This window comes from Cephus cinctus, unplaced genomic scaffold (assembly GCF_000341935.2).
Source record: "Cephus cinctus unplaced genomic scaffold, Ccin1 Ccin1_scaffold0087, whole genome shotgun sequence".
Lineage (NCBI taxonomy): Eukaryota > Metazoa > Arthropoda > Insecta > Hymenoptera > Cephidae > Cephus > Cephus cinctus.
Window position 1 is genome coordinate 1,035,890 of NW_014332826.1, and position 16,683 is coordinate 1,052,572.

A 16,683-nucleotide genomic window follows, 5' to 3' on the forward strand; every position below is an offset into this window, starting at 1 on the left:
AATAGAACTCCTGCATTGTAAAGCTGCTGCCGGTCCGGGTATTCACATCGTATCCCGGTACCTCTTGAGACGTTCGACAGTTCCCAATGAGATTGGTACCTCGAGGTACCACCTCAGGTACCGATGTACCAATGTGAGACCTCAGTCAAATCGTGACGCAAGTCGTCCGTAAGAATCCACGTGTAAAATTAAATTCCGACTGCTGGCGCCCCGCTCGAGCCACTGAAGTAACAAAAATACCAGGTAGGACGCGCGGCTGGTTCAACCTTTTGCCAGTAACTTTGTTTGAGCACCCTCGAGGACGTGCATTCATATTCGGTAGCTGACTTGGTCGAGATAGGCCGGTTGTTTTTAGCAAACTGGTTTTTTCTCGGTCCGCAATTATCGTGCCTTCTTCTTTTTGTATTATCATTATTACAAACCAAATATGTTTGCACCTGTCGCTTAAAGGCCGCAGGATGCACGGAATAGAGAGCCATAAAGAATTGAAGATGGGTTCGTGAATCAAGTAAAAAATGAACCCGTAATGTGGACACGTGTAAGAAAGTTGAGAGGAATATTTTTCAAAAAATTTTTATACCGAAAATTAGCCTCCTTCAATAAATTGCGTAACGTAGTAAGGTGTCACGTGGTCGTTTCCAAGCGCGCTGCAAACAATGGGCATATCAGAGCGCGCATGCGCACTCACACAGAATAAGATACGCGCGGTAAGGCACGAACCGTTACCGCATGGATCTAATAAATAACCCAGTGCAGGAAGCTATGCTAACGATTTGTATGTACTATGCATAAAGCCGTGTTTGAATTCGTTGCGTACAGTCGCTGCCCCAAGTCGGCAAGTCGCTCGGCTGAACTCAATTGAAGTCACGTGAAATCGTTTAAGCCGTGCGTACACGTAGCATCATAGTTGCAGTCTCACTAACCGAGTCGCGGGGGGATCGCAAGTCATCCGGTAGTTCCTCGAGGGTCGCCTTCGAAAGCTCAAACTCATCTCCACCCACGTATGGCGCAGATCGAGGAACACCAAAGGAACGTTCTCATCTTGGTTAAACATGTTTGTCGTTTTCACAGCGATATCCCATTTCTACATCACAAACGATAACGCGTATAATATATTCCGATAACAAAAACCTGCTACAGATATTCAGATGGACGCCTTTAAAATCCTAACGAATATTAGGGCAACGGCGATCAGAATCCCTGATAATTATGCCCCATTGGAGGCATCGGGCTGTTCGAGTGTTCCACATCGATACCAATCTCCTAGGAACTGGGCTGTTGCGTTAATAGCCGTATATCTCGCTGCTTTACGGGTCAGCGAGAATTTTTATCCAGCTGCGAAATAATTTACTGGATAACCGCAAGACGATTTATGACCAGGCTAAGAGCACGGACCGATTGCTATTATTATTATTTTTTTTCTTCACGATCCCCGTAGCCTGTATACGCTTACGGCTGAACTCGTGCGAAGTCATTCGGCCATTATCGGGACGTTGTCTCGCGCGGTATCAACATTCCAATTAAAGAAACTGCACGTGCACTAGGAATTGTTATCAGGCGAAATCTCGATTCTCGGCATTTCAAGAAAAAATCAAGAGTCCCCGCGCGAGCGCCTATCGATCTGTAATACCGAAAATGGCTCATCGATAATTTACAACGTAGCCAATGACAGTTTGCTTACCTGTACAAAAATATCTACCACCAATAAGTATGTCCCATCGAACCATCCACGTGGGTAAACTAAGCTCACAGGAGATTCATCTAACAAATCATCTCGTAGTAGCTTGTTTAAGTAAGTACATAAGTGTACGGTAGTGTCCTCGCGCAAGACGAGGTTAAGTGGGAGTACGGATGCGGATACACGTAATGATGCGTGGTTGGGTTACGCGTGTACGTACAACGTATATGCATTGGAAGTCTATACGCATCACGTTATAATATGTATATATACACACGGGAATGCGTATATAAAACATACGCAGCGCGCGTCAGCCTACGTAACTTCGGTCAGCCTACCTTACCTACCTTTGATCATCTTACGCTTCATGCTAATGACGAATAACGTACTGATGCAGCGGGCTCCATATCTCCGTAGTTTACCAGTCCTTTCGCCTCGTTAGTTCGATCTCTATATTTTTATATCTGGTACACAAGTCGCAGACTCGAATGCCATTATGAATTGTATATGCTGGCGTCATTGCTGCGAGTCCATCCGCGTGACGTGGCCCGAATTCAATGACAGACAAGGCCACGCTGAAACCACGGCTGCAGCCTCTGGTGCGTGTTACTGTACGGTCGTGTATATTTTAACCCATGCCGCGTGCGGTTTCATCGTACGGCTGCCGCATTCGTAAAGACGTTCTACATTTGCGTGCTGCTCCTGAATATCTCTCAGGATAATCCTCAATGGACGCGTAGCATCGCTCAATCAATTCCGTGGATACATCCTGGCGAGTCCCGGTGGGCTTTGGAGAGGATTCATTAGGGCTTCAGAAAAATTCGTATAAGATGACTGCATCGCGTATACGTCTGTACGTTATATATTGATTGGTTGATTTGCCGATATCCTCGAGCTATATCCTTTTGGTAGACTCGACGGGATGCGTCGATCCTGTATCGGTCTTTTTATATTTTTAATATAAATATAGGTATATTGCTGTATCGATATCTCTCACAGTGGCGCGTTGGGAATTTTTTCAAAATCTATCCGTCACTTTAATACCGTTTAATGGCTATTATTAAGATGCTAAATGGTGTTCATCGAAAAGAGACTTCATAAATTGAACCATGGCAAGCATTAGAAATTGTATTCTAAGAAGTAGAAGCTTAGTGTTAGTTGGGTATATATATATATATATATACATGTATACTATGTGGTCTGAAGTTATCGGTGAGTGCGTACGACGACAATGAACGGCCGAGAATCGTGATGTCAATCACAATGACGGCGAGCGTGGTGTCGTCGTTGCTGGAAGTTCCCTCGGCCGTTCAGTAGTCCCTGTCATTGTAAAACGAGCGGCACGCGACATGCGTCACACCGGGCGTACACAAATTGCGAGCAGCTGCTTAAAGAAGGAAGGAGCTTCTCTCATAAATCTAGTTGAACGGATACAATGTGTATTGCTTGCACGAAGCTTATAAGGGAGGCAGTCCTCGTGAACTGGGACTACGTAGGAGAATCTTCGTATGCAGCGAATTCACCACATGGTAAATAAAATAAAAAGTTCCTATACCGGCATAATCTAGTAGCCTGTTAGATAAGCAGGTATCCTTCCCCCCCGATCTATCTGCGCACTTGGTGAACAGGCAGAACTTTCGTATCCATGGTAATTCGGTGAGAGGATACTGAGAATGAGAAATGCCGGGTATACCCATTTACTTGTATATGCATATATATAGATATACATGCATGAAGAGCTGTGCGAAATCCTCTTGGCTTCTTAGCTATTGTATTTTAATCGATCCATTTCACAAGAACGTCCGACTATGACTGCCTGACTATAATGTAACCGCGTCGTGCTGTGGCGCGGCATCTACTTGATAAGCCGTACGTGCGGACATTAGGCTCGATAAATTTATCGGTCTTCATCCTCATCCACGGTGTACGCCCTGGCGCACAGATCGACGCAGGCGAACGGACGTCTCTTAGCGGCATTCAGCAGGTACGTGTTTACATGGAAATGGAGTATCAATGGAGTCTCGTTTGCTCTCTTTTAGTCCTGGGATCGTTGTTTACACGTCTCTGGAGGTAATATCCGTGTGTCCTTGTTTCCGGCTGGAAAACGAGACGAACGCTTTAATGAGATGGGAGGTGAATGAGATACCGAGAAATATGTATATAAAAATAGGCAAATCAAGAGGAAATCTTCGGTACGTACGTCCAGGCGCAAAGGGATACCTGCCGTGTAGGAAGTCAAGACTACCTGTAGTAGGTGGGAGAGCGTCTGACGTATCCGACTCCGTCGGGATTAATATTTCTATTGAGTATTGTTCCTTGCCACATAAATCTTGATGGACCTTCGAGTTAAGGTACCCAGTGAGGCGGGTCCCGGGGATCTTACGTATGTACGATCATCCGAGCCCCGGGGAATGGGAGTGCAATTGCCCCCATACACCATACTCCACATGCCCCTGCATCCCCACGGTCCGTACCAGCTGTGGCACACTTCCCCAATTCTTACATTGTTCTTCCGCCTTCGCGATCTGATATAACTCCCGGTGCCCGATCGGTAGAGCCTCTTGGCCTCCTATCCGGACGGTAATTGCTACATCCTCGATGGAGTCCCCTCATCATTTCTTAGCGGTGGTTATTGCTCCGCAGGATTTCCGGGACGTCGTACCAACTTCGAGAAAAGTAGTATCCCTATTTCCCGTCGCCACACGTGTACCAATCATGTGTATAAAAATTGCGTCAGTTATTATCTCAATGACATACATATATATATATATAGAGCGAAAAGCAACCTCAAAAATTGGATGAAATCCTTGACACGTGGTACGATACTCAACACGTGTCCATGTACAGTCTGGTCGGAATATTTTTCTACGATATGAAACGCGTAATTACGCTGGTATCCACAATTGACGAATTATTCATTCGCCCCACGTGTAACCTTCCTCGCCAAGACGGCGAAGCGTTATCACTAGGCAACAGCAACGACAAAGTAGATACGCGGATATCGTTACGTGTACTGTCTCCGGAGAAGACACGGTTGGTAAGCACCGCCACAATGGGCAAGGATCGAGTGATCGTTTTGTCTCGCGCCAAGGCGTCCAGGAATAAAGGCCGTACGCGTCTAGCTGCAACTATTTATAGTCCGGGAGGTATAGCCGCCCTCGAGGATCTCCAGTCTTAGGACGAATTTCCAATGCTCCCTATGATCTTCCCTCCTTCTCGCGAGCTCCTCTCCTCGACTGGTTTCCTCGTCCGTCTCTTTTATTTCTCTTTGTCGACCTCCCCGCGGCTATTACAAGGACAAACGACCACGGTCACCTGACATTCTTCGGGCTAAACTTGGTAGGAACTGTATTACGGTAATAAGGGCTTCCCGTGGCGATGCCTCGTGCAGTGGAAACAGTCGGCAAGTAACTGCTCAAGATAGCCTCGTCGCTTAGGTATACGTACTGGCAGAGCCGTATGTGCATATACCAAGGCAGTTACAAAGTATACAGAAGTTGCATAAGCGTATATCGCCAGTAAAGAAGCATCGCGAGCATCTACAATGGACAGCATGACGTGGGTCTTTCTTGGCCAGATGTCCGATAGAGGACTCCTTCCTCTGTTTCTTCCTCATTCGCCCTTTTCTTTCCTTTGTGCTCTTCCTATGCTTCCTTCTTTTTCCCCCCTTCTGTACAGCACTCTTCCTCCTTTTTTGTCTCTTCTCACCCATGCGATCTCCATCACCGGAAGCGCAAATATTATCCGACCGGTTCTACCGGTATACACATAAATTGCACCTATAGCTTGTATAGAGATAGATATACCGGAACGTATAAAATTGTTCAATCGGTCTGCGCTACGTTCACGTGGCGAGCCGAGCGGAACGGGAGGATCGTTATCATTTGATTCTTGGGGGCAACCGCTTGTTTGACAGAGCATCGGTTATCTGCAAATCGCGTGGGTGGAAAACGCCACGTTTCCTCGCCCACTTGGCTTCCATGTTCCCGGTAACAATGAAACGGCCCTCCCGTATCCGACTATCGAAATCTTCTAAGAACGCTTTCGATTTCGGATAGTTTAGTTCCTGTGGATCGTACGTAGACGGTATACTATGTCCGGAGCTGTTGTCGAACTTTTTACTAGTTGTACTTGATTTCCATAGTGAGGCAGGATACTAACGGTCGGATGTTTTTTTTTATGGCTATCGTAACGGTAGGCGATCATTTTTTTTTTTTTGGAAAAAATTTTTATTATTAGTGCATTTTGGAGTATACCTAGGTACTACCTATTTAAACTCAACTTGCCTTTTAAGGATTTCTGGACTTTATTCGAGTTCATGTAAGATGCCATTGCCTATGGTATTACGTTGCATAAGTAATAATTTCCCAATGGTTCTCGCTTAGTGCGCTGTTTCGGGTTGTTATGGGCTAATACGGGAACAACGGTATATTCGTGGATCGCTTTTGTATCGGTATTATTTCACAAGGCTTTGTGTATCTCTAGGTATGGAGGGGCCGTTGCGCAACACGACGGCTTCGCGTCACAATATTGCAAGTGATTCGGTTAGTAGTTACACACGGATTCCATTCTAGTATATCTCATCCAATTGTCTTGATACAATCGATCAATAAATATTTATGAGCTATTAAAACCGAGTTACCACATGCATCGTGTACCTTGTTACGACGTACCGCCATGATAACGTCACTATCGCAGGGGGTTTCGCACGAAGATTCTTTTCATGCCTCGTATTCATCTCGCTGGACGTTTATATTTAAAAATGGAAAGATACTACGAATAAAGTGTGTGGACAAATTTTTTTTTCACCAATTTCAACAATTTCGCTTAGGTTACAACTTTTTAGCTTTTCATCCAAGCTATACGTTCGTATAGCGATATAGTATAGTACAAAGATTTTTCACTTCTATTCAATTTTGACGACCTAATTTCGTTTTGAAAATACTCGAACTGTTTTGCATTCCAGAGGCTTTTGACTTCAGATTATTTTAGGTATGCGCGTTCGAATAGCTCTTTTCCGTGGTAAAAAGTGGTAACGCGTTTCTAAATTTGTGTATTACTTATCAATCTTTTTTTAATGCAATATACATATACGATGTATCTTTTTTTAAATTCATTATCGTCTAATTTCATATTATTCGAAAGGCCATCGATCAGTGTTAACATCAGCCCACGTCATTGATACACGAAAGTTTCTCAAAATTATCTGGAGCAGATACGTGTACATCAGGTATACATATCTGATCAGCCATTATTCATTTTTCATTACCACTTGCACAGGTCGTCGAACCTATCGAAACTATTTGCTTTTCAGCATGATTGTGCATTCATAATGATACAGAGTGATTATCGCCAGGTAGCCAAACGTCAATGATCGACAATATCAAGGCAGCTCGCTATTGTACAGTTTCTCTTCTGAACGAAAGTAAAAGAAAAAAAAGCAGAAAATTACTATTCGCTAGTTGTAAAAAAAGAATCTAATATCCATTGTGCCTCTGCAGTATATACCTACTGCTGTCCAATTAGTTAGAACAAGTTCTGTTGGCTTTGCAGAAAAAAAAATGAGAAAAAAAAATCTCCCGGAGGCTGCAACGAATGAAGTCAAAAGAAAAAGGGGTATTGAAAAAATAAGGTACGAAAAAGAAAACAAAGGAAACAATCCGCGGTATCTGCTCTAGCCGAGTTTCCGGTTTATTCCGAAACACGTAATCTACGTTCTGCCCTGTCTCAACGATCAACAAAGATCTAAGTTAGGATCTGGGTGGCGCGTTCTTCAGATGAGTAGCTAAGAGCCCGTCTTGGGACTCGTGCGAAAATAAATGAAGCGAAAAAAAATTTTGCGAACGGCAATATATCCAAGTAGCAGCACGAAAATGATTCTGCGATCATGTATATGCAAAATAAGCGCGAACAAAGTTTGACCAGTTTTCCCGCTGAGCCACTAAGGCTTTTCCGCACGGAGTTGCTTCGTTCTGAAAGTGAATTTGACCTTGCAGGAAAACGGCTGTCTGTACTCTCACATAAGATGGGGCGAGGCCTTCGTCGTGGTGTACAGCGTGACGTGCAAGCGCAGCTTCCAGGAGGCGAGGGGTCTCCTAAAGCAGCTTGCAGACTTGCGTCTCCCGTCCTACTTCACAGCCCTGCTGCTCGGGAACAAGAGAGATCTCGATCACGCTCGGTAAGTAGTATCGTTGCAACTAGTAGCTTGTAAACTTCGTTCGATCGATTCAAATAAGATCCGCCGATCGATCTTGCTCGGATGATCGGACAATTCTACGGAAGACTCGTCTCCTGCCAGCGAAAGAAAACGTGGTTACGCCATTACTACTTGAACCCTGCAACCCGATCTACTTACTACCAATGTCTACCTACATCTACGTACGAACTATCCATTAATCGAGATCCAAGAGGCTGCACGTACGTACCCCTGTAGACTGAATGGCGAGATCTTCCCCACGTGTATTCCAATGGATGCGAGAGGACAAGAGACAAAGTCTAATTGTAAGAGGAGCAAATCGTGCCAATCGGCTTATGGAAAGCCCACGATCTGTCCTCGACGAAACTCGGAATCGGTTCACTTTCCACCTTGCGCACATTGTAATAGGATCCGCGATCGTGTTTCCTAGAGATTTTAAAGCGTTCGCTCGTGCTCGCGTGACCATCCTCTCTTCGATCTCGTAGACGGTCGACGTCTCGTTCGAGAATCCTCCTTCTATACTCGGGATCGTTATAGTTGTCGTCGTTGAAATCGGAGACGAAGGCGCCACGACGTTCGCCGTACTGGGTTCTCTCTCTCTCTCTCTCTCTCTCTCTCTCTCTCTCTCTTCCTGGAAAACAGATAGAAAAGACACGCGATAGAGGCTCGACGTTGACACACACCCGGCAGTGGTCAATCGGACTTCTCTCACCTAGAAATCGTTCACGCGATCTTTTCTCTCTTCGAATACTTATTATTACTTATTACAGTGACCGGCTGGTGCGATCGATCGGCTCGATATACCATCCCTCGCGTCGGGACGCAAAAGATCGGTATCCACTTGCGAGATTAAGACTGGAGTGAAATACGTGACGTTCGTACGGGCTCGACAATGAGAAATTCCGACGGATATGGCACGGCGTGTGTGTTACCGATTTCGTCCTGTCATCTTTCTATTATTTAGTTTCTCGAAAGATCATTCTTAAACTTTTTTCTTCTTCCGTACGGATCGCGTACATGGAGATAAACACGTGAACGACACTCGGATTTTTCACGACCTTCCACGCGGAATGCGGGTTACGCGGGGGTGATTAACGGTATTAATTAAAATCGGTGCCAATGCCTTTTTTGTTTCAATTAACCGGGCACTCTACGAGCTCACCGATTGCCTACACACTGCTTCTATCCATATGCCTAGACTATAGCCAGTAGGCAGTCACTACTTTTTTTATACATACAATATTTTTTCCCTGAACTTACTTCGCTTTATACTTTTATTTTGTATTTTATTTTCTGCACTGCGTGTCACGGATTGTACCGTATGCTCGCAGAAGGTAAATCTTGTAAGCTTTCTGTACCTTAATATACAGGTACTACAGGCACTGTATATACTAGCTCGTGGCTACTATGACAGTCGGGAACACGATTAAGGCAGCAAATGGGAAGCCTCGTTAATCAGCAAGGGCTATCTATCTCGACGATAAAGCGGTTTGTTCTATGGTTAATATCATTGATAAGAAAGAACTACGATGATAGCGCCGATAGGCATGTTAAGTGACGGCGAACAGCACGCGCTCCCTGTCCCGCCATGTTAACTTAACGCGACGACTGTACCTTCGGAGCTTTCTCCTCTCTTCGCGTCTCGCGCACAAGACTCGAGCACGGCCCATTAAGTTCATACGCGTGAAAAGGGAATCAATATGCAATCAACGTACAATGAGGGTCCTAAACCATTTCCAAGATTTTCGTTTTATGGCTGATCGAATACGAACTAGCCACAGGTGTGCTGTAGCCATTTACATATAGATATAGGATTTGCAATGTTGGAGAAAAAAAAAAACAGTAAAAATAACGAAAACGATCTGGTCGCTGCACTATGGCGCAGTAACGGGGAAAATATCGAATTTCTTGTTTTCCCCGAGATTTTCCGAGAGGTCGCAGGAGACGCGGCTGCGCCGACGGTTGTCCTCGCAGCTTGCAACCTGTTTCTTCGGGCGAGTGTAAAGAAAAAAAAGTCTGTATGATTTCGCGAGACGCGTGGAGGGCTGTTGACCGCGTTGAAGTTTCAAGATCGCTGCCAATGATAAGTTTATTAATATGCGATTTACGGCGGGTAGTGGGATACTGCCGGCACGTAACTCGTTTCGCGGCCTGAGAGGGAGTGGGTTTCGCGTAAAGGTCTCTCTCTGTCTCTCTAATCTACACGAATCGTATTAAGACGACGAGGACGGAGCTACCAGGGTAAATACAGAGATCGCATACCTTGGCTTTTGTACGCGGAGAACCTGAACAATAATAATACAAAGTTCCCTGTGACACTCCTGTTATTCGTGCTCGGGAGGAATTCGTTGGGGGGTAAGATGATAAAAAGGATATAAAAATAGTAATATATATGACATCCGGTAAAGATAATAAAGTTCAGTATAATCTCTTTGTCGTGAGACTGATTTTATCGGAGGCAAAACGATATCGTTCGTATCAATGGACTTCCATATGGGTCTCGAAGGGTTGGGCTGAGCTCGATTGAAGCTTCGTAGAGTTAGTGTCGCTTTGGAGCTGGTTACGTCTGTGTGATTTCCGGGATCCATTTCCCCGATTATCCTGGTCAGCGCTCGTGAAAGAGACACTATAAGCTGGACCGTGAGAGTGCAAGGATCGTATTATACATAATATGGGTACACGCGTGGAGGAGCTCGGAGCGCAGAGCACCGTTGGTGCCAATGGCACTCGTAAAGCAAAGGATAGCCCGTATAAAATAAGGGAACGGATTAACGGCGTGTGTCCACTGCTAGCACGTGTGCAGCCCCATGTAATCCGTGGCTTATGTGCTTTATCGGTGTATAGTTACACATACTTTCTATATCTGTATGTATACCGCCCACGCGATAGCTCAATGCCTCGAATATCACATGTTCAGCGAATTTAATTGCGACCATAAATATCAGCGGTACTAGTCACCAAGAGGGTTGGGATCTTCTCGTCCCGCCAGAGTCTAAAATACGAGGTCTCAAGAGGTGCCGCGGTCCGAGCTGGTTTCTTCCCTTGGGGAAGAATAAAAAAAAAATGATCGAGCTGATCTCGCCGACTTTGTCACCCTTTGTACGCGATTTTGGGTACAAAGAAACTGTTTGTAAATTATAATCGCGACGGATGTACACACTTTTTTTTTGTATTCTTGAGATCCTTCAGGGAGAAATTTCGAGGTCTGAACGATTGAGCTTCGTCCTACCTTGGTCTGCCAAGACTCGACGTTCAAGCTTTGGTCCTTGCTTGGTTCAAGCTGTTTGGATGTTCCAGCTGCAGACCCAAATCCTGGCTAAGCCACGGCTAAGTTTAAATTTCCCAGCTTGTTTCAAATTAATTAATATTTTCGTCTATTTCATTTTTTTTATAATTTACAATACATTTTTTTAAATTAGTTATCGGTAATCATTAATAATTGAAATTTTAGTGACTAACCTTGGTAATTTGCTTACCAAGAATCAGGCTTGGGTCGAGATTTTATAAGCTAACTTACAAGGGGAGCACGCGAGCTTGGGGTCATGGATTTAGGAATCCTTTTGGGGTAGGAAAGTACTTTGTAATAACAAACTGCAGGCCAAGTGGCAGGACGAAACTCGGACCCGTTTTTGAGAAAAACCGGTTTGAAAAACGCAGTATTAGTAATATACCTGCACCGTTGCCAATGTTTTCGAGAAGGCGGCGTAGCTCGGTGGCAGCGCGCCTGACTACCACCCGAGCGGCCAGGGTTCGATTCTCCCACCACACGTATTTCTCTTTTTAATAATTCTTTTTTTTGCTACCCGACAAGCCATGTTTATCTATTAACAATTTTGTCAATTTACGTACGAAATGAGTGCATTGGAACACTATTGTTTTTTATTATCAGCAACTGGTTTATATACGCATCGTATTTTTGTTTCGAAAATAGTTGTACACTCATTGTCAACTAATTGAAGAAAGACCTATGTTCTAAAATGTGAACGAAATTAACTTTCCTCTGTCACTATCAAAAGAACATTGCCATTGCAACGAACAAGAAGTTGCATTCATAAAATGTGCATGGTGTGAACATAATTTATGTTTTGCATGCTTTTATGATACATACCATCCAAATAAATGTAAAGGCTATACAGAAGCCAGTAGTGATAGCGAATAATAAAAAACATATGTACACCTAACAATACGCTTTGAATCTTTATAACCTTTTCCAATAAACCAGTGTCTGATAATGAAAAATAATAGTGTTCCAATGTACTCATTTTGCACGTAAATTGACAAAATTGTTAATAGATAAACATGGCTTGTCGGGTAGCAAAAAAAAGAATTATTAAAAAGAGAAATACGTGTGGTGGGAGAATCGAACCCTGGCCGCTCGGGTGGTAGTCAGGCGCGCTGCCACCGAGCTACGCCGCCTTCTCGAAAACATTGGCAACGGTGCAGGTATATGAGCAGTACTGCGTTTTTCAAACCGGTTTTTCTCGAAAACGGGTCCGAGTTGCGTCCTGCCACTTGGCCTGTAGTTTGTTATTACAAAGTACTTTCCTACCTCAAAAAGACTCCTAAATCCGTGACCCCAAGCTCGCGTCCTCCCCTTGTAAGACGAAACTATCTCGAAAATAATTATACAATTAGAAAGTACTTTCCTACCCCAAAAGGACTCCTAAATCCGTCACCCCAAGCTCGCGTCCTCCCCTTGTTAGTCCAGGACCTCGGGGCTAAGCAAGGTTTAATCAGCCCTAAATACCAAGGTTCATCCAAGCTTTAACATTATACATCTAGCATAAATCTGATTCGAGCGTCAGATTGGTTAATTTCCACCTAGACCAGATCGATCCCCATGAGATCTCATGTCTTTAAGCTGTTATTACCAAGCACAAACGTTTTATTATCACTTTGTTTCAGAGAGGTCTGCGTGGACGAGGGTCAACAGTTATCCTTGGCTCACGGCTGCCAATTCTACGAGGTGAGTGCGGCGGAGAGTCCTGCTGGAGCGGCTCTGGCCTTCCAGGCTCTCCTACGGGAAGCCAGGTCGGTCCAACTGCTACGTGCGCTGCCCATAAGACGAAAACTCGGGGTCCACTCGGTGTCACGAGTACTGGGCACGATCTTCGGGAAGAACACTACCAAGGACAGAAAGAAGAGGCCATCCCTGAGTATATGACGTCTCCTGTGCGCGCTCCTACTCGGAGGACGTGATGACCCCGGGAACAGGACGAAAGTCATCGTGCTGCGTAGCAGCGTGCACGCGAATCGTTGATAATTATTTATAAAATCCAATACTCCTTGGATGACCCTGAAGGAATTCAGTTGTAGGTGATCCATCACCCGATCGGAGGTGTGGATGTTGCCTTGAGAGGAGTTCTCATCCGTGAAGAGAGTGCCACGTGTTCGAGTGACGCGGATTCGATGACAGAAAGCTACAGAGTGAGGAAGTGAGAGGAAAAGTAGAAGAGATAAGAGAGAAGCGCACGAGAGAGATTTAAAGGCTTCTGAGTAGTCAGCTGCGACGTTTTTAGCGCAACGCTCAAAGTGCACTTGGCCGTCGACATTCCACGTTTCCACAACCGGTAAACGATTTGGCGCCGGTAGTGCGTGCGTACGCAATGTATATATGCACACCGGTGCATCTCGTATGATATGCTCCTATTGCAATTCTTGGGATCTTAATCGGAGACAGAGAGAAAAAGCGCTGGGAGCGTGTATTCGGTCGGATGGTACTAATCCGCTCGAGTCAGCTATTCCGAGCGTCTTATTTCTTGTGAAGAATCGTAAATACCTTGTACCGTGACTATAGCAACGGGAAGGCCAAGAATTATTCCATTTTGGTACATAACCGAAATAGGTACGGTCTTATGCATGTATAACTGTGATTATAGGGTTGCAAGCTCAGCCTCTCAGATGTGGCTCAGAGGGCTAAGAACACGTTGGACATACTGTATCCACTTCTGAACGCTTAGCAAATTGTACACTTCCGTTCCTACTCTTTTCTCTTTTATTTCATGCCTTTCGAATCGCTCCTTCTCTCTTTCTCCTTTGCTCGTCTTTTGCGCTCTACGATCCTCCGCCGTGGAGGCTACCGAGTGCTGCTCTCCTAAGTGCCTTATCGAAGCGACTGATGATAACGTATAATTGCCTACTACGATATAATAAATAAACGCCTTACGAGTGGCTCCGTATTCTGCGCGGGGATAAAGGATTCCTCTTGGTTTCTATGCAGGATCAAATATACTGAGAGATCAGCGTAGATACGAAGATACACAGAGATTTTGAGATGCCCGGTGAGAGGAGTACGAAGAAAAAAATATATAGGAAGAGCGATTGGCAGCATTGGCAGCAGGAAGAGCATTTTGTCCCCGTGCAGAAATTTCGTAAATTTTTTAATGTTCCTACCAGAAAACATTAGCGTCGATGTAAAAATTATATAATATATACTATATATATACTTAGTATACGAAGAATTGTGTAGATATAAGGACTAGTTAAAATGCATCGAAGGAGATTGGTAATAAAGAGAAAAAAAAAGATGGCGGACCAATCGAGGAGTATTGCGAGTCCCTTTCGAGACCGAAAAAATTCTCCTCTTAATTGTTTGTACGTAAAGATAATTGATTTGCACGATTATCTTCCTTTCTCGAAAAAAATGCTCATCGATTCTCAATCGACGCGTGCCAAGTATTCGCAACTCTCGACGTTGTATCTTGTAAATGTTTTTCTTTTATACGTGTAGATATTTACAATCGAAGTACTGTCAAGTATTAGCCATGTGCGTACCGATACAGCTATACGTCAGCGAGCGTACGTATAGTTGGACCGCATCATCAGTTTCGTTTTGAGGGGCCAACTTCTTACGAATCTAAACGTAAGTTAGTCCCCTTCAAAGTTGATCCGATGTCGCGGCTCGAGTACAGAAGTGCAGACGTAGAACGAATGTACATTGAGAAGTTACGGCGAGCAGTACGGATAGCACGGACAAAATATATGTATGTACATTTTCATACGTGGTTATTCAGGTATAGCTGTATTTCTACGCAAAGGGCGAATAGGCACTCATGCAGTCCACAATATCCAGAGAATGTCCATTTAACGTCCTCTGTTCGAAATATCTGCAGAATCTACGTTAGGACATCCACGTGGGTATGTCTGCCCTGCATGAGGGTACCATAGCTGTATATTATTTGTGCCTTCCAGAACTACTACTAGGTATTATTACTCGTAGAGATTTTGTCTGTGAGCAATGATAAGAAGCTTTGATTTAAAAGCTTAATGTATGTATGTACTATTCGATAGTCTTATACATTCCAAATGTATGAAAATTGACCTTATCCACAAGATACCGCCCATGCTTAGGGAACGACGGTCTAATTGTATTCTAAGTGCTAGTCACTTGTTATCGTAAATTGAGAATAAAATTCTTTTGTTAAAATTAACGTTTTATATTATATCCGTCATACAACACACACCGCATGTACATGCAGGTACAGTATAAGCAGGCATTGATGCCAGGCAATCGTACAAGGACGTTCGATTAGATGGAATCATCCGTGACAGGACGTCCCGCCCAACCGTCAACTGCCAACGACCTCCAAAACTTCACGGCGAATCCCTGTAATGGTCATACCTGTAAATTAAGTGCGATTCGGGCCAAGGTTTCGTGTGTCATGCAATTGCGTGTTCGGGCGACGCTACAGAAATACATGTTGGATGCAAGTCCCACCGAGATAGGGGGCGACACGTTCGTCTCGCATGCATGCATCCTGTGATTAACGTGCATTAGCGTGTGGACCAGGCACGAAAATAGCCGGATCATCGGCACGTATTGGGAATACCTAATAAATTTCTTTTCGTGGCTACCTGCTCCATTTATGCCTGAGCTGGAGAAATAAAAATACGTGGTATAAGCTGCCTTTATTGTGTACGAATGGAATTATTTTTTAAGAAAAAAAAGATCCTCAAAGATTGTATCAAGTGAATTGGATTCGCCACCCACCTCTATGCTCACGTTGGGTCGTTTGGGAATCTTAAGAATTTCTTGAAGGAACGATACCAGCTATGGTGGGATATATTGAATGCGACAGGTACAAGGGCTGAAAACGTTGTCGATTCTATGGGGTTTCCAGTTACTTCGCGCACGAATCTTCATGGTCGACCTCTGAACGTGTGTTGTGGGTTCGTGTTTAAGTCGCTAGAGAATTCCTCGTAGCCCAGGTCGAGGTCTCGTATTACCTTAGCTGTCCTTAGTATCATCCCTTGTCGTTCTCTTAGTTCTACCGAGCAGAGTTCCCCGAAGATAAATTCTCAGCTTCTTCCGATAAAAGTATGCAGTTACGTATTTATCATAGGACCGTTCCAGTGGGTCAGCCTACTGCGAAACCTTCTAGAAGCTTCTAGACATATCTGGACGCTGTACCGAATCGAATGCTCGAATTCGCAAGTTCAAATAGCTCATTCGATCCAACTTCTCGATATACAGAGAGGTCCTGCTTCCAAAGATTATACTTATAATTCTACAGCCAACGTCGAAGGGATACATCTTGCTGTGTGGGAAACTAAAAAAGAAACAGAGAGAAAGCACGCAAGCAGTGGCAGAGAAGATACTGGCAACGGTAAACTTGGCGAAAGCTGTTGAGTTTCCAAAGAGAAGTATCCATTCCACGAACTAACCTAGAAGGAGCAAAGATATAAGAGCAAAGTGTAACCCTGCGCTACGGTATGATTATTGGTAGACGTAGAGCAGATAGTTTGAGGTTACGTTACCTGGTAAAAAGTAACTTTGCGTATAACGCGTCGTGACACACAGCGTCTCTTA

General features: G+C 44.3%; 1 protein-coding gene across 1 annotated transcript in view; it reads left to right on the forward strand.

Annotated features, from left to right (window-relative positions):
- Nucleotides 1-15,300, forward strand: part of LOC107273204 (ras-related and estrogen-regulated growth inhibitor) — a 34,018-nt gene extending 18,718 nt beyond the window's left edge. The window contains exons 5-6 of the mRNA XM_015751147.2: nt 7,675-7,856; nt 12,780-15,300. Of these exons, the coding sequence (XP_015606633.1) occupies nt 7,675-7,856; nt 12,780-13,038 (441 nt within the window). The 3' untranslated portion in view covers nt 13,039-15,300. The remainder of the gene's footprint in view (nt 1-7,674; nt 7,857-12,779) is intronic.
- The last annotated feature ends 1,383 nt before the right edge of the window (nt 15,301-16,683 follow it).